The sequence below is a fragment of the Lolium perenne genome, chromosome 6, assembly GCF_019359855.2.
Source record: "Lolium perenne isolate Kyuss_39 chromosome 6, Kyuss_2.0, whole genome shotgun sequence".
NCBI lineage: Eukaryota > Viridiplantae > Streptophyta > Magnoliopsida > Poales > Poaceae > Lolium > Lolium perenne.
The window spans coordinates 169519946-169538652 of record NC_067249.2 but is presented as its reverse complement, the minus strand read 5'-3'; the positions used below and the strand labels follow the sequence as shown (position 1 = coordinate 169538652).

Genomic DNA, 18707 nt, shown 5'->3' with positions numbered 1-18707 from the left:
TATGCGTGAGCTAACTAATCTGGCGCAGCCTTGGATGCAAGTCGTTACAGGAGATCATCAGTTGCATGTGAGAGGAGCGAACTGTTGAGGAAACCAAATGTGCGCGCGGCATGCGCCTTGGGTACATGAAAGCTTCGACAGTTAACGTGGATTTCTTAATCATACAGACATACACCATGAGCTCTTGCTTGACTTTAATAAGGTTTTGTTATACTCGATCGCCTGAGAATTTCCTAGCTACTGGTTGATGTGGAGAAACATCGCTCCCGGCCGTGAGATCCGTGTGCAAGAACCCATGTTTGTTTGAACTTAAGACAACCGCTGCTTTTTTGCACTAATGAATAGACCATTGCAACGAAGTGAAGTTCTTTTTTCAGGTCTTTAGATACGAATATGTAAAAAAAATAACGATTGAGAATTGGGTAAATGCCCTTTGTTGGGCTATTTGGAGAACTAGAAATGATATTATCTTTAACAAACAAAATGAAACTAATTTTTTGCAGGTTATCCGGCGAGCTGCTCATTCAATTCAGCAGTGGGTGTTACTTCTCCCATTGGAGCAACGGGAAGCTATGGTTATTGGATGCAACCGGATGCTAGTGGTTGCTCGGGACTTTTTTTTTTCCAGGCTACTGAGTAGTGTCATGTTAATAGAATAGCAAATGCATAGCTTTGCTATTAGCTATATTTTCAGTTGGTTGATTCATGTATCTACCCTAGCTTTTCCGTGATTGTAATAAGTGATTTTGGATATATTATGACTTGATATTTTATTTTTAATAAAGCAAGTCGTGTGCATCTATTGATGCAGAGGCTGGGGCTATGCTCTTTTATCGAGAGAAAAAAAGTGCATAGGGGCATCCAAATATGTTTTTCCTTGATGGCAATCAATACGAAACTACTATTAGTTTTTCTTATTCAAGTGCTTTTATGTTGTTGATGAAAAAAGGATCACTTTTTTTTGCAAAACATTTGCCAAAAAGTTTTTCTAACTCCATTCCATGTACCTCGTTAAAAATGAAAACACGGTTCCCATACAGTGTAGGTACGTAGGTACCTGGTTTCAGCGAGTAAAAAGGGTCATAGATTGACCACAAAACCTTCATTCAACTGAGCTATTTTGAATTACAAGTGGATTGTGGGCTCTTTGATTATGTGTCTAGTGGGACAAATGGGTGAATCGGTTGTGAACCATGTCCCGGAGCTGATCAATACTGATATGTAGTACCGATTTATCAAACTTCCATCTAACGGGTGTTGAGGATATGACAAGGCACTGGTTGGATGTAGACTTCCAAGGAAGAGCACATTGAACTGTTGTAGTTCGTGCATTTGCTGAAGATAACGAAAATCCTGGAATAGAAGAGACAAGCTGGACAATTTTCTAAGCCAATCACGCCTACTAGAGAGAGAGAAGTCAGCATTTGTTTTCTCGCTGAACAATCACGAAGCTATCAATACTCTCTCATTTTGTTTGCCTCCAATGCCCTACTAAATCTTATTATTTTGATTCCCTGGTTCCCATAGTGAGATGCACAACTTATTGTGAAACCAAGGTTTATATAGGCATTACCATATGGTCACCCGAAGCTACTCACATAGTCATGCTCTTGTCCTTTCCAGTCATACTTGTTGCATTGAAGAAATCATCAGACCCCGCCTTAGACACAAAGGAGGTGGTTTCTCTTTTAGAAGTATTTCTCCCTAAATCACTACGAAAAAACTCTTCTTACCGAAGAATTTTTTGAACGACACAAGCTGTAGTCGCATGAAAAATATTTTGCCTGTCATATATCAATTTCCCGGCGACTAGATAAGAAGGCGGATATTTATGCACCGTGACTGAATCCATACCGGCACTTATTGGTGGTGTGGTTGGTATGGCACAAGAGTAACGCTTATTAGTGCCAGGCTTGAGGAACAGATGCATAAATATTTGAGCCGTGCATTGTAAGCGTCGTTAAAAGTTGGTCCCACGCTGAACAGAAGTCAAGCATGTCGTGCACCCTTTCAGACATAGATCGCTGACTAGTGTGTCCCACCACCTGCGTGCTCTTTGATTGAAGACTATTTATGGAGAAGCCACCACTACTTGCATATCAATTATACAAACACACCGACCACCTCTCATCGTCTCCGTAACGAAATTCCCGAGCTTTCCCTAGCAGTAAGTCAAGAATTACCCGACTTACAGTGTCAAAGGAGAGGCGATCAAACATAAGTCGTAAATGGAACGAACAGGGTCCTGGCCTTCTCCGCTTTGACTTCTTGGCTTTTCATTGGTATCCGTCTTTCAAAATACGGGGATGACTTGTGGCTAGGGGTGAAAGGCCAACCAAGATCGGATATAGCTGGTTTTCCGCGAAATCTATTTCAGTAGAGCGTATGATGTCGATGGCCCGAGGTAGAGCACTCAATGGGCTAGGGTGCTTCTTACTAAAGTAAGCAGATGACCGGAAAAAAACTAGTATATAAAAGTGGCCCTTTTGGCGTGTTAATTCTTTCGACGGGGCGGCCTTCTTCGTATAATGGTATTGTTGAAACTAGCTTGAACATGAATAACCCCTCGAGTCAGTGAGTCATGCACTCATCACTCACGAGCGCTATATTGTGGCCTTTAAAGCCATTGAGGCCCGCATGTCGTGTTGTAGTGAATTTGGCAATATTTTAAGATGCATATTCAATTAATATGAAGAACCATACATGAATATTTTGCATACAAATTAGAACCCAAAAGTAAGCCCATAAAACAAAGAACCAAAGGTAAGAATGTGCTTGTTGAAAATGCATTGCTTGGATGGTATTTAGGCACACTAAGAACCTAATCATATGTTTATATTGTTTGGCAACATGTGGGTTTTATTAAGAAGGATTGTTATTTTCTCATCCATTTTCAATTTTGGCGATCTCATCAATTTTGGCAACCTGCAAGTTTACTCCGGCACTCATTATGTTTATATATGGGGATCTCACCAATTTTCAAGCTATATGCATATAGTCTCCACCAACTTCCATGTGCATGTGTGGTGATGTGTGCATGTTTCTCGTAAAAAAATAGGTCTAAAGCTTTGTTCCCCCATTTTTCATCGTCGTGGTTAAAATTTCATAGGTTATGCGACATTTATTTATGGTATATGGATATTGGCGTGTGCTATAGACAATGTTCCCCCATTTGAAGCAAGCATTCCATTTGTTTGTAGCACATAGACTAAGCATGCACGTGTGTACTTACATCGATATGTGCAAAATAAGTTATCCATACCCGAGTAAGCTCTCTGTCTCATCTATACCTAGCAATGTGTTGGGCCGGGCCGAGAAAAGCCCGATAGTGAAAAATAAGGCCTAAGCTCGGCAAGGCTAAAAGTCTGGAAAGCCCGTCGAGTCATCGGCCCGTGGGCCAGGTGCTTCATTAAAAGTTGTTTTCAGGCTACCCTGACCCGGTTGTCGGGCCAACATTTTTGGACCGGGCCTTTTGTGGGGCTGCCCATGCCATATATAGTCTCATCCATGGTTGACACAAGTATTTCAAATTTATAGTATTCACCTTACAAGGTTAACCCGTAGTCCACCTGGCCTGCCTCTTCCAAGTTATACAATTTATGTTAATTTTCAGCCAATTTGATCGGGGTTAATTGAGGTTTAGTAAAGGATTTTGTTGAGGTACTTGAGGATCAATAGGGATTTTAAAGTTTTTAGTTTTAAACGAGGTTTCACAAAGGTTTAAAAATGTTTAAATTGAGTTGAGGTTTCACAAAGGTTTTAAAATGTTTAACTAACCTTTCATAATATTATTTATTCAATTAACTTTGATTGTATTATAATTGGGGTTTTGTTGCAGTTTAATTATGCTTTCATAGTGGTTTGGGTATCCCGGCCACTCAACACCGCACCACAACTCTATGAATTCATGCAATTGTTGACACTGTGATTGTAAGTATGTAACCAATATGAAATCTCAACTGGTAAAAGTATAATTTATGCGAGTTTTGTAAGTTTTTCATTTGGATTCTAAAGAAAATGTAAACTATTCAAGTTTTGAAGAACATACCCAACATTCCTTCAAGAGTCTTGCCTCAAATATCTTGACAAGACAAATATGATGGTTAGAAGAAAACCAAAATCAAAATGAAAAAAAAAGAGACAAAAAAATCCCAAATTGTACACCTGGTCCAAAGTAGTTTACCTTTTGAGTTTTAAAAAATAGTGCATGAAGTACATTACCTTTTTAGTATAAACAAAATTTAATTGCATGAAATACATTACCTTATAAGTGCATGGTACTACGGTGGACATAGTATAAAGTTGTAAATTTCAAATATACTTAGTGGAAGAGCTCACCAAATGCACAATAAAAGCACATTTGATTCAGACGACTCTCAATCTGGAGTGCCATTCCTCTCAAATGAGATAGATTAGAAAACTGCTCCCTCCATTTCATAATTTTTATTATCTTGATCTCAATTCAAATATGAATTAACACCACAACAAGAATTATGAAACCGAGGGAGTACAAAAAATGTGGATCATACGGTTCAAACAAAAAGTGGATCAGATATCTCAAAAAAAAAAAAAAAAGTGGATCAGATACCGTGTGTGACACCATCACACCACAAGAAAACAAGAAACCATAGCAAGGTGTTGGCGTGGATGAAAGTATCCTCAATAGAGTGCAAAGGAATCTTTAGAAAACTCTAACAAATCTCTCAATAGGCCTATTAAATTCATTTGAACCAAGAAGCCTAAACTTGGAGAAAAAGAAATCCGATTGACTGGTTTGTTTACCTGGGCCGGGCCTGATTTGCTCGTGCCGAAGAGAACTGTCGAGCACACCAAATATTCTCATCCGGCCCGTAGCGGCGGGCCCCTGCCCCTAACCCAGCCGTCGCTCGCCGCCGTCGCCTTCCTTCCATCGCCTTCCCCATCAAGCTAAAAAACCTCGTCCTCCTCCTCGAATCAGCCCCCACCATGAAACCCTAAGACCGCCTTCTTCCTCAGCCCGCCACCGCCCTCCCCGATGCAGGCGTTCGCGCGCCTCTCCTCCGCCGCCGCCTCCAGAAGGGGTAAGAAAGCGAGCCTCAAATGGGTCGAATGCGCCTCGTCCCGGCGGCGCGTAACCGTGTTCGAGGCTGATGTTTGTTCCCGATTATCACTCTTCTCTGCAGTGATTTCAGGTGTTTCTGGGGCGGTGACAAGGCCGTGCTACCGGACATGGCGAGGGAAGGCGCACGCGGCGCCGCTGTCTTCTCAGGAGCCACCCAAGGGCCGGAAGAGGGATACTGTGCCCAAGAAAGAGAGGAAAGCTAGGATAGAGGAGTTCGTCGAGATGTACGTGGCCTAATCTTATCTCAGTACCATTCGTTTGTTTTATTTAGGGTATTTTAGCTGATTTTGGGTCAAGGATTGGGCATTTTTGTGCTGTGTCCCTGGTTGGATTCTGAAAACCAGAAACTGGTAGGATAAGCTTAGTGGAACATTTTTGTGCTGTGTCCTTGGCTGTGTCCTTGCGCTATCTGTATAAAATGTCCGATCAAAGGTGTCGATTGCACGCAGCTGATACGGAATAGCTGCTGCTTGTCTCTGATCCAGTGGCGCCCACGAGTCTTACATTGGGTGCTTCTGTCTAGTGCAGTTATCAGGCATCAAATGATGGTAAATTCCCGACTATTCAAATGATTCGGCAGCATGTTGGTGGGTCTCATTACACGGTGAGGGACGTGCTCTCGGAAGTGAAGTACAATCAGACAAAGTTTCCATTTGATATGTCTAAGGTAGCCCAGTTTCATGAGACATCTGAAAGTGCTGAGCAATCAATGCCCGAGGAGGAGAGTGGAAACAGTTCATTCAACCCTCAGAGCATCAATGGAAAACAGGATGAAGATGAGACACTCTCCTCACAGGAAGATTCTGCCACCGGGACTGTGATAATGGTATACTCACACTCCTTGTTTCACCTTTATTTTTAAACTATTTCTTTGGGTGCTTTATTTCCGCTTGATGTTTCAATGGGGCAACTCGAAACATGTAGCAGTGTCTTGGGTCTCTTTATTTCTCATATGCCTAACGTTATGTCCCACAGAATGAACCGCAGAGATCTCAAGAATCACAAGACTCGTCTCATTACAATGGACAAACAGAAGTCACCAAGCAAGCAGATGCCAATGACCTGACTGTATCAGAACAAGCAGAACTTGTCAGCATAAAGGTTCTAATATTCACCCCGACTACTCTCCCAATATCATTATTCTGTATGCAGACAAGAATTTGTAGCCATTTTTCCTTCAAATTATCATGCATATGCAAACTGAAGCTTCCATATCTTTGGGCGTGAATTGTAATCAGGTAAAGTTACAGTTGGATGACTCTAAGACAGCCCAGCTTGAGACGGCTGAATGTGCTGACCAATCGAGGCACGAGGAAGAGAGTGGAAACAACCCTCAAGACTTTATTGGGAAACAGGATGAAGATGACAGACTCCTCTCCCTGAAAGATTCTTCTACTGGCACTATAATCATTGAAAATGTACACTTCTTCGCCTATTTCTCGTGGTGTTTCCTTTCACTTTAAGGTTTCAATGGTCCAACTAGAAACATTATTCCAACAGTGACCATTATTTTGTATGTTGACAATATTCTGTAGCTAGTTTCCTGAAAATTATCATGCATTTGCAGACTGAAGCTCCCATTCCTTCGGAAGTAGAGACTCAATCAGATTCTGAGAATTGTCAAGGGGAAACTGAAGTTAACAAGTTGCATGTGAACAATGTTGAAAATTCCCAGAATCTAAGTGAACCAACTGTATCAGATCATCAAACAGAAAGTGACAAGGTGATCAAGGGAAATGTACCTGACAGGTATTATCTCTTACATGCTAAATGGCTAAATGCTTATGTTGATAGCAGTGATTATATTAAATGATAAATGCAGTGATTATTATGATAAATATACTCTGCATCATTTTGTATTCTCGGTAAGTCAGTATGATCAAATGCTGGGCTATATGGGGGAGGACTGGTGGCACCATTTAGCCTTGGTGATAGCCAGTTCATGTAGTTTCCAGCAAATGGTCTGATTTTGCCTGTCAGGCAGTGCGCTTAGATTCCACCAATTTATGCCATGTCTTTGCTAAATCCTATGGGATTCTTGTCACTGAGAAAGTACTTCATGTTATCAAGCACTGGGAACTTGCGATTTGATAATTTTAACCCAGAAACCCCAATTGATAATGCCCAACCTAGGATTCAGGTGTGTGGATCTGTGGGTCCCTCTTGTTGGAACTAATCTTGTTGGTTAGAAGTAGTCCGTTACGTCTAAGTTATTTCGTACGGCGCGGCCGGATCGGCAGCTAGAGATGCACAAAGTTGTGTGCAGCCACGCGGGCTGATCGGCAAGCCGGTGTGAAGTGCAAGTTTGCATGCGGTGAAGTTGTTAGCTAGCTAGATGTGACCGTGTGCATGTTGGCCTGGTCGTGTGGTTCCTGGAGAGAATCTAGGAAGAAGAGGTCATGGTTAGTTATTGGCTTAGTGGGTGTCGTTAGTGGCAGATGTGGTGGTCACGTTGTATCTTGTATAGCTATTTAAGCTGAGCAAGTGAATGAGAAGTTTGGCCCGCGGGCAGAAAAACAATGTAGCACTTGTGAGTTCCAAGGAAGAGAGTTCTTTGGCAAAGCCATAGCTGTTCCTTTCTTGGTCTAGTGTGTGTGCATCTGTGTTCGTGACATTGAGAGAGTATTGAGAGGTGAGGAAGAAGAGGAGCTGCAAGGTGCAGCTCCATCACCTCTCAGCACAATACCGCCAGGAAACAACAAAAACAGAGCCACCGCTGAAATCATCAAATTCCTTATTTTAATTACCTGCTAAGCGTGGTTAGTTTATAGTTGGACAAAATCATTTGACTGAAAAGCTTGGCCCCCTATATTGTATTTGGACGTCAAATACCAATTGGTAGGTTTACTTTTTTTTGACATTGGAAACATATCACATCATGGTAGGGCAGGGTTTCACAATTTTATTGAATCCTCCCCTCTTTGCACTAGCTTTGTATAAATTGTTCCCTTTGTGAATTGGAATGTGTCACTGGATTGCAGTATTGATCACAATTTGGTAGATACAAAAATGCTTGCTGTTTTCAGTTCATTTTGTGAATCTAAATGCTGGATGTCCTGGTCATATCTGTGTCTCTTTTCTGTTGCGCAGAGAAGAGAACCCCGTGGTGGAGCAGCAGGGATCAACCAAGACAAGCCTTCTAGGGAGCCTGCAATCGTTTGCTTCTGGGATCAGAAACTTCTGGAGAAATCTGTAAATTTGTCTCATTTCGGCTTGAAGCTAACACGAATCCCCCCATGTCTTTATCAGTTGGTGAGCCTGGAGCAACTTGTGAAGCTTTGTAAGAAGAGGCTACAGAGTTAATGATCGAAGTGCCCCTTGTTTAGCATTTTGTGAGCCAGAAGAGAACTGTAAAGTTTTTAGTTTTACGCTTCGGAACATTGGTCTGATTCCTGCCGTGTCACGTTTCTTATGAGCTAAGATAAGAGCACATTTCAGTGTACCGATTGTCCAAAAGCCGGTCATAATAATGCTTATATGGACGACTTGACGGTGGCCTTGCTTTGCTTGCTGTCATGACGCAAAATATAGTATGATCACTATCTCAGGCTTGACTTTTAGCAGATAGAAACATGGTGGGTGAAACCATGATGCAAACGTGGGTCTCAGTTGAATCCTGTGTTTTATGTTTAGCCATATCTCGCACAGTCAGCAAGGCCTGGTCACTAAAGTCCAGTCATCAACCCTAACACCGGTCCTGCCACTCTGTCGCGTCAGCGCTTTCATCCTACATGGCGCTACCTTGCGCGGCACAACGCGTTGGAAAAGGAAGACGGAAAGAGCGCCCAAATCAAGGAGAAGGCTTCCACTCCAATCAAGCCAAGTCGCAGGGCAGGGGTCAAGGGAAAAAGAGAGAGCTTGGGCGAGGGCGGCCGACAGACATGGGGATCGTGGAGACGTGGGTGCGCGAGAAGCCCATCCGCACCTTCCTCGCCCGCCTCTCCAGCCAGTCCGCCGCCGCCTCCACCTCCTCCGCGGCGGCCGACGGCGACAGCGGCGGAGCCGATGGAGGCATACCGCAGCTCTCCTCCATCGCCAACTCCGTCGTCTCCCGCTGCTCAGGGTATGCCCTACCGAACCGCAAATCTCGTTCCGGTACTAGTAGGGGTAGGGGTAGAAGCTTGATTGAAGTAGTACACTGTTTGCCCTCGCCTCGAATTGTCCACAACTGCTCAGCAAAAGCATGCTGAAACAAACCACACCGAATTGTTGCTGGTTGTTTTCCCCAAGTTTGATCGATTCATCTGAGACATATGTTCGAATGCTCAATGGATAGCTGAAATCAGCTTAATGCTCGGCACGTATAATTGCTAGCTGTTCCTTAATTTGATTGCCTTGATACCCTAGGAAAGGGCAGAATACCTTTTTAATCAATAATAATAAAAAAGAAACAGCAGCTCCATGTCATTCTCCTCATCGTTGGAGGTTGAATCGATAGTGATTCCATTTCCATGGGTGTCTGTTAGTGTCCCAATGAGTTCAGTGTGTCTAAGGGATTCACATGGTTTTGGTGTATGATCATTCACTTTTTTTTGCCAGACACCATTGACTTTCTTGACATGCATCGGGCATACCTGTATTTATTGCTTGCTAGCCTGCGCATTTAATTTGTAAATTGTGTATCTGGTAAGATCTGGCGTTCTATGGATGGAATGGAGGAAGCAGCATAGGGAAAGAGCTGAGCAGCCTAATCAAAATTCAGGTGCTCTCTAAAATTAGCTCATATAAAAAGGGCAATGGGGCGGCTCTGAGATGGACTGTTAACGCTCGGTAAATGGAGAGGATATTAATAGCTAGTTAATTATGGGCATGCATACATGACACACTGATTGTATTGAGCCTTGGTATGGAAACCTGCTAAGTGGTAACTTCCAAATTCAGAGAAACTCTGGAATTAAAAAAGGGCAATCCTGGGCCAAATCCGTGATTTGAGAGAACACAATAATTTGATATTGCCCACATGTGATTGCTAAATATCTATATAGCAATATAAAAGATACGAGTTTAGCAAATCCAGTCGATCTAAATTGTACATCTAAGTTTTATCAATGGCTCAGAAATTAAATTGGACCCTTGCAAATTACCCCCTCCATCCCACAATATAGCTTGTCAAAACGTCTTATATTGTGGGACGGAGGGAGTACGTCTTAATGATAAAGACCAATAATGTTATTCCCAATAAGGACAGAAATAACCTTAGTGTCTTCATGGCTTTTGCTTCTATTGACCTTGATCCTGCTCCCACGGCCTTATGTACCCTCCCATTAGAATTACATAACGTAAGATTGATAATATTATTTCTTGTGCAAATTCCAATTCAGGGGCACTTGATTATTGTCCATAAAAATGCATTTGCATTGAAGATATATTTTCTTTGAACCGTAGGCGTAGAATGATGTGTATAACCTCCTTCTGTATTTCTGGAATTTGTCACAGATTATATTACAATACTTATAATATCTATTTTTAACCTGGTGACATACTTTATGTGATACATAGTGCGAGGTACGTGCATTGCATGTGCAATATTACTACCAGTGAATGTCTAAATATTCAGTTATCATGTGAGGGATAAATTAACCATTGTAAGTTAGCCACAGTTGATCAGTTAATGCTGCAGACACTTTTTGATCAAGTGCTTTGAAGAATTCTGCAACTTTAAAGTCATACCATGACTCTATTTCCTCTCAAGTTTTCCACCCTTATATGGTTTTATTCATAACGTTACTGTCATGTCTGACAAATATCTACTTCAGTTACTCTCAAAGTTCTTAGTTTCCTCAGTTTTACAATTTCAGGATTCTTGCTCTTGCAACTGAAAACTTGCAGCAAAGTTTTGAGGCTGATTTCCCAGATAATCATAAGGAACCTAATACATATGCAAGAGAGCTATTAGAGTACTGCTGCCACAAGGCTCTTCATGCAGTAACTACACGTCCAGACTATTTGGCTGATAAGAATCTTCGTTGTCTAATGTTTGATATGATGCTTGCATGGGAACATCCAGGTGCTGAGGATGGATTGCTAGAAACTGTGAGACATCTCATTGCTGCAGTTGGTCACTAGATACCATTTTTCTTTTTCTCTTCTATCAAATGGTCGCCTTTTAACCAAACTAAACATAAATGCTCCCCACACCCGTATTTCCTGTCGAGAAATTTCAGCCTAGTATTTTACTTTATGATATTTGCCATTCTTTCTAATTATGTCTTGATGGACAGGGTTTAACTTTGCATAATGCCGTGGAGATTGAAGATGAAGATGAGGGATCAATTTTCTATGCAAATTCCACAAGTTTGGCTGTTCAAGTTAGTTTTTTTGTTTGTTTGCGAAGCATCATTTTTTTTATTGCCAGGACCACATTTCTTCAGGTGCGAACACAATTTTGATCTAGTGCTATTTTTAGGTCGATGACATGAAGACAGTTGGGTTAAGAGCTTTTACACGGATAGCGCCTTGGTGCCCAATAATAGCTGACTTGGTTACTGTCCACAATCTGTTTGATGCACTAACATGTTCATCTGGTGGCCGATTACACTATTTCATATATGACAAGTATCTTAAAAGTTTAGATCGGTAAGAAATACAAATGTATAGATTATTGAACTCCTTATTTATTTGCCCTTCCTTTTGTAAATGTCTGTATGGACTTAATGCATATATATTTTTTCATCACTGGCTGTTCTTTTTTTGCTTTGTTTTGCTTTTTTGTTGAGTTAAGAAGATCATGGTTTTTAAGGCGCCCGCCTTAGGACGCTTAGGCAACAGAGCCCCTCAGCTCCTTAGCGCTTTGCCCGCTTTAGGCGGTAGAACGCCCCCAGCGCTTTAGGACGCCTTACCGCCTTAAAAACCATGAAGCAGACTCACCAAAGATATTAAGAGTGTGTGTGTGTTAATTTGTAGGGTATTCAAATCTGTCAAAGGAATCATGCAGTCGCCACTTGCTTCAAGTTTTCATCTTAATGCTGGGGAGTGTATATTAGCTGTTGAGGGAGATAGGCCTATCCATCCTGTATTGCAGCATATTGGAATATCAGCTTGGCCAGGTGAATTAGTTTTCTGGCATTTAACTTCTCAATTTGCAGCAATACTCTATTTTGGGAAGCCATTAATATTTCCGTTCTTTTTGGCAGGAACGCTGATCCTAACAACACACGCTCTGTATTTTCAGAGTATCAGAGTTGGTTATGGTGATAAGATTGTTAAATATGATTTATCAACAGATTCAAATCAAGTGATTAAACGTGATTTCACTGGACCATTGGGTGTTCGGCTTTTTGATAAGGCTATGATGTACAAATCAAGCACTCTGTAAGTATTGAAATGGGACGGGTTCTTAATACCTATTTTTAGTGAGGATCGCAGGTGTATTTTCATGTGTTTTTAAACATTAAAAGTACCTTATTTGCAGAACAGAACCAATATATTTTGACTTTCCCGAGTTAGGAGAACCCTCACGAAGAAACTATTGGTTAGCAATCACTCGTGAAGTAATGCAGGTGAATAAATTCATCAGGAAATTCAATCTTGAAGATATTCAGAAAGCAGAAGCACTCTCAAAAGCTATCCTGGGCATCTTGAGATACTCTGCTGTGAAAGAGGCTTTTCATATTGCTCCTTCTCACGTTAAGACAACGCTCACTTTTAGCTTAGCAGAAAAGCTCCCAAAAGGAGACATGGTATTAGAGGCCCTTTATAATAATTACTTTCAACTCTTGGACACTCCGTTGAGCCATTTGGCAACTGCAGCAGTTAACAGAACGTCGAAGACTCATACTGTACCATTTGCATTATATGCTCTCTCTAGAATGGGATTTATCCTGCTGAATAGAAAAGATGAAACTGAAAAGGAGATAAGCTTTTGTGCTGCTTGCGTTGGCGTAACAAAATCTCTTGAGGCTGCTTTGGAAGAATCATTTTGTTATTCTGAAAGAATAGAGGCAGCACGTGCTACGGTTGATCAAGTAAAGGTGGAAGGTCTTGATGCAAATCTTGCCCTGATGCAGGTGTGTTGATATTAATCAATTTATTTTTTCCTTGCTAGGTCTTAGATGGCCTTTAGTAAATTTGGTAGAGCCATGTTTTCATTTCTTTGGGCTCAATAGATAACATGTAGTTTGGATCTGGCAAATGTTTTAGTTCTTGACATTGATATTATGCTCTTAGGATATGCTCATATTATTGGTTTGGATACCTATTCATTAAAAAATTCAAAAATCATAGCACTTGAACATGTTAGACTATATACAAGCAAAAGTGTATGCCAAAATATGATCATTTGTTTGCTTGAGAATAAAATGGTATAAGGGTGGAAAACTTGAGAGGAAATTAGGTCATGCTATGTCTTCAATTTTTTATGATTTCTTATAAAGTCAAATTCTTCAGTATTACAATGTCGTACACCAGTACCGCGACTTGAGTTCTGATGGATTACCCTTATATTGCAGGAGCTACTTTTCCCCTTCATTCAAGTAGGCAAACTTATTCACTCTTTAACCAAGTGGGAAGATCCTGTGAAATCATTTCTGTTCTTAGCTTTTGTCCTCTATGTTATTAAAAGGTAATTTTGTTGTGGTTGTTGGATCTTATCAAGTATGCTTACCTATATTTCTTTGCTTACTATGTGTATTTTTTGTTGTGTAGTGGGCTCATCAATTACACTGTGCCCTCTGTTTTCGTACTTTCTGCTACTGTAATGCTGTGGCAGAAATACAGTGGAGAAGGGAAGTTGTTGGAAGTGCTTGAAGTAAGAGCTCCTCCAAGTAAAAATCCTGTTGAGCAAATCTTGACATTGCAGGAGGCTATTTCAAAATTGGAGGAAACTCTACAGGCTATAAACATTGTTCTCCTCAAGTTCAGAGCTATCTTGTTCGCAGCTGTTCCAAAGGTTTGTCTTTGCTATTGCTTCTGACTTTCTTGATAGGGAAGAGAGACAGCTTTTTCTCGAAAAAAAGAGAGAGACAGCCTAGCAAATTCTCTGTACATTGATATACCAATCATAAACAATCTCTTGACATGCCTAACACTTCACGTATTTTGTTTAACACTGTTTACATTTATTTCTATCTTAACACTGTTTACGAAGAGATCAATCTGCCAAATGGTAACCTCCATCTTCTTTCCCGTGCACAGACAACTCAAACGGTCGCAGTGGCATCTCTTGCTGCAGCTGCACTTGTTATCTTGACGCCTCCCAGGCATCTGCTCCTGATGGTAGTCCTAGAGGTCTACACGAGGGAGATGCCGCTAAGGAAGCAGAACACGGAGAAGTTCCGCAGACGAATTAGAGAGTGGTGGGCCCGTATCCCAGCTGCTCCTGTGCAGATGGTCAGACCTAATGAAAACAAGAAAAAGATATGACTATGAGCTCTGTATCCATTGCAACTAACAGCTCGCAATTTTGCCTTGCCTCCTTGGTAACCTAGCCAGCTAACCTGTACAGATATCACCCATTATTACAGTGCAATTGTACTGGGCCACCATTGATTACCCATGTAATGATTGTATAGTGGCATTGCTCTGGATATACAGAAAGATACAAATATAGCTTTAGAATGTGTTGAATTTTCCTTGCTCGACTGTTTAACATTGCTGGGTTGTACAAAAGTCCTATGAACAAAGCATGGTGATCGGCAAATCCTGGTGTTTGTGTTTCTCCATTGGTTTTGATGTCTATGGGTGATTTGCTTCATGAATGGGATTTCCTGTGTAAAATAATGGGATTTTTGCCATCCAACTGGCAACCTTCGGGTGCACAAATTTTGAGCCGTTGTTTTTGCGCGCTCTTTCCTGATACCAATACGTTGTTCAAGCTTCTTGTTAGTGTTGGCGGGTGGAGCAACGGTGGTAGGTGGCAGGAAGACTCCTACCTAACCCTCTGTCCCTCTCCTAACCCCAACTAAAGCTGAACCAAGGAGCGAAGATTGTTTGACTTCTCTCTACCAGAATCTGCGCAGGCGAGAAACCACTACCCAAATCTTGCCGCGAATGGCCACCGCTGCATCGTCCTCCTCCCCTCCGGCGGCCATCACCTGCCGAGGTAACCCGTCCCCTCCCGAGCCCTGCTCGCTTGCCCGAATGGCCACCGCTGCATCGTCCGCTGCATTTCTTGGTTTCTCCTGACTCGTCGGTGTTTGGTGGCGTGCAGCGGCGGTGGCATGGGGGCCGGGGCAGGCGCTGGTGATGGAGGACGTGGAGGTCGCCCCGCCGGGGCCCATGGAGATCCGCGTCAAGGTCGTCTCCACCTCCATCTGCCGCAGCGACGTCAACCAGTGGCAGAACACGGTACGCACCGGCACCACAAAACAGCTTCTTCTGATCTTCTCTCCAAATCCCCTGCATTTGCATTCGTTTCATTTCAAGTAAAACGCCATGATATTTCTTCATGTGCCTGACTGCCTGTCCGGCTGATATCTGTTCTGTTCCAAATCGCAGGCACAGCCCGATCTGTTCCCCAGAATCTTTGGGCACGAAGCATCTGGGTCTGTATCCTGATCTCTTCCCTTGCCGCTTAGTAAAACTTTGTGAATCGCTTACATAGAAATGCTGACCTTTTATCACCTTTGATCTGCAGAGTGGTTGAGAGTGTTGGGGAAGGCGTGACCGAGTTCCAAGTCGGTGACCATGCGCTCACCGTCTTCATCGGGGAATGCATGAGCTGCAAGCACTGCGTATCGGGGAAGAGCAACATGTGCCAGAAGCTCGGCCTGGAGAGGAAGGGTGTCATGCACAGCGACCAGAAGACCCGCTTCTCGATCGGAGGGAAACCCGTGTACCATTACTGTGCGGTGTCGAGCTTCAGCGAGTACACGGTTGTCCATTCGGGTTGCGCGGTGAAGGTCAGTCCAACCATGCCCATGGACAGGATATGCCTGCTGAGCTGTGGCGTGTCTGCAGGTAACCTTTGCCCCATGTCCTTCTAAAGCTATATTATACGTTTGGTGCGAAGAATTGGTTTTCACATGATTCAGTCGCCTTGCATGGCTGCATATTTTGATGATATCTGATCATCCACTAGTTCATTTCTTCTGTTAATCTGTTGTTTAGGCCTTGGTGCAGCTTGGAATGTTGCTGATATAACGAAGGGATCAAGTGTAGTTATATTTGGTCTTGGAACTGTAGGACTTTCTGTGAGTATCTTCAGAAGCTGCTATTGTAAGTCCAAATAACAGATACAAAGAACAGCAATTCTGAGACCATATCTGCTGATTTTAGGTAGCTCAAGGGGCTAAGCTACGGGGAGCTTCCAAGATTATTGGAGTAGATACTAATCCTGATAAGCAAGAAAAGGGTATAATGCAATACAAAATATAAATTGCATACTTCTGTAGCGCTATTTTTCTGAACTTACTTTGGTTTGTCTGTGGCACAGGGAAAGCTTTTGGTGTTACAGATTTTATTAATCCTGGCGAACTGAATGAACCTGTTCAGCAGGTACTTGTTATTAAAAAGACTGTGAAAATTGAAGAACTGACCACTTATGGTTTATAGGATTTGTTTTAGCTGCATCTTTCGTGAACAATCGGCATTCTGTTTGCACAGACTGTTATTCTGAATTATAGACTGAACCACTTATTAAATTGTCACAAAATCATAAAATAAAGCAAGACCATAGAAGTTCTTTTTCTAGACAGTACTTGCCCAACAAGATCGAAACAGAAGACGTGTTCAGTAAGCAAGCTTTCAGTTACACGCTTTGCCAACATGGTCTTATAATAAATACATTTTTAATCGAGAAAGCCAAAAAAAGATGTGATACTGGTTGTCTCCACTGCATGTCTGCAGAGGCTTTAACCTATTGATCCCAACCTTATTACAATAAACATAGGAATGACGTTTTCTTCATCCTTGCAGGTAGTAAAACGGTTTACTGATGGAGGGGCTGATTACTCTTTTGAATGTGTGGGCGATACCGGAGTAGTCTCGACTGCATTGCAATCTTGTTCTGATGTAATTTCTATTCATCTTTTTCATTTATAGTAACCGTGCGCCAAAGCGTTTACCTGTTATGTTTAGATGCATTTTCTCCTCTCATGTTTGGTCTTGTTAGGGATGGGGACTGACTGTAACTCTTGGTGTACCCAAAGCAAAGCCAGAAGTTTCTGCACACTATGGATTGCTTCTTTCTGGAAGAACACTGAAGGGGTCCTTGTTTGGAGGATGGAGACCCAAATCTGATATACCTTCGTTAGTGGAGAAGTATGCAAACAAGGTAATTTGGAAACTGTTGCAGAAGAAAACACTTTTTGATGCTTTTCTACATATTCTACATAAACCGAGTTAATGATATTGAATTAAGCAACTGAACTTGATTGTCCGTACTGGCGTAGTTAGTATGTCCCTCTTTAGTGTGGTTGTGTTGTGGTGGATGCAAGTGAAAATAAGACTAGTAGAGAAGTCTAAGTCTCAATCAACTGAGATTTCCTAAGCATCAGTCAATTCAAAAAAAAGTGCAACTTAAGTTTATTGACATATCTAGAAAAGTGCAACTTAGTAACATAGTGCAAGTTGCAGTATTCACTAAACTAAAAGTGCACTTTTCTGAATCGACTGGGACTTGAAAAAATCTCAGTCGACAGAGACTTTGCGAAATAGCTACTTGTATGATGGATGTTTGTGATAAATTGTTTGGAAATCATATATCTCAATTATGCATTGACCATTCTGTTGTGTAACTTCTCAGGAGATCCAAGTTGATGACCTTGTCACACATGATATGCCATTCAGTGACATCAACAAGGCACTTGAACTGATGCTAGAAAACAGGTGTTTGCGATGTGTGATTCACATGCCAAAGTGATAGGATTGAACAACTATCCATGAGTGCCGCATATCTGTAAAATTTTGGTGGTTTTCTCTTCAGTAGTTTTCCACTTGATCTCGCTCCTGGCTCCGGTTTTCATCACATCAGCACATCCAAGCTCTTACATCATTCTTTATTAGTGTTTCACCTTGGAAGTTTTGATTTTATAGATATTGACAGGACTACAAATTCTAGTATTCCTTCGAATCCTCATATGTACCATCTCAAATATTATTCGTGTAATCTATATTATTGCAAATTGATTTTCTCGTGATTACAATGTTGTATGCTTGTTCCATGCATTGGGTAAGACTGGCTTTCTATTCTTTCAGCTTCTTGATTGGAATGAATTGTGTAAAATTTAATGATATAAAATGTACGTACTATATATTGTTTTCCTAAATATGTATTAGTTAACACATTAGTTAGACCGAGGACCATTGCTTGCTCCTGCTTAGTGATTCTCTTTTGAAAATAATGAAACTTGTTATATTGCATGTGCTTCAAGGGATATCCTTGGCTAGCAAACACTGGTAGTATAGATTAAAATTCAACTAGAAGGATACCCCACGTGTTGCAGCAGTAATCTTGTAAGAAATCATATAAACAAAAGGTTATAAAATATATGAAACATGGAGGTATATATAGGAATATGCAAGATTCCATTGGTCAAAATAATCGGGAGGTAAATTTAATTGGCATGAGATGGTTTAATATTTGATGGATAAAAATTGGTGATGTGGACAATGGGATGGAAAATATAGATGACATGGATAGTTTGCATGTCGCGATAGACATGGACAA

At 41.5% G+C, this 18707-nt stretch overlaps 3 protein-coding genes across 3 annotated transcripts; all 3 read left to right on the top strand.

Moving 5' to 3' along the window:
• Positions 1-4880: 4880 nt before the first annotated feature.
• On the top strand, positions 4881-8586 carry LOC127306970 (uncharacterized). The gene is made up of 7 exons (XM_051337671.1): positions 4881-5060; positions 5163-5325; positions 5630-5927; positions 6077-6202; positions 6340-6519; positions 6669-6850; positions 8192-8586. Exons 1-7 carry the CDS (start codon positions 5015-5017, stop codon positions 8295-8297), a joined length of 1101 nt encoding a protein of 366 aa, XP_051193631.1. The 5' UTR covers positions 4881-5014; the 3' UTR covers positions 8298-8586.
• A 277-nt stretch (positions 8587-8863) lies between these two features.
• LOC127306966 (uncharacterized) lies at positions 8864-14760 on the top strand. Its single transcript, XM_051337665.2, has 10 exons — positions 8864-9164; positions 10900-11134; positions 11323-11409; positions 11508-11677; positions 12005-12147; positions 12235-12412; positions 12513-13107; positions 13549-13661; positions 13745-13988; positions 14234-14760. The coding sequence occupies exons 1-10, from the start codon at positions 8983-8985 to the stop codon at positions 14459-14461; spliced, it is 2175 nt and encodes a 724-aa protein (XP_051193625.1). The 5' UTR covers positions 8864-8982; the 3' UTR covers positions 14462-14760.
• A 142-nt stretch (positions 14761-14902) lies between these two features.
• LOC127306969 (alcohol dehydrogenase-like 6) lies at positions 14903-18201 on the top strand. Its single transcript, XM_051337670.2, has 10 exons — positions 14903-15140; positions 15249-15385; positions 15536-15582; positions 15675-15997; positions 16148-16230; positions 16316-16391; positions 16473-16534; positions 16955-17050; positions 17151-17312; positions 17784-18201. Exons 1-10 carry the CDS (start codon positions 15089-15091, stop codon positions 17898-17900), a joined length of 1155 nt encoding a protein of 384 aa, XP_051193630.1. The 5' UTR covers positions 14903-15088; the 3' UTR covers positions 17901-18201.
• The last annotated feature ends 506 nt before the right edge of the window (positions 18202-18707 follow it).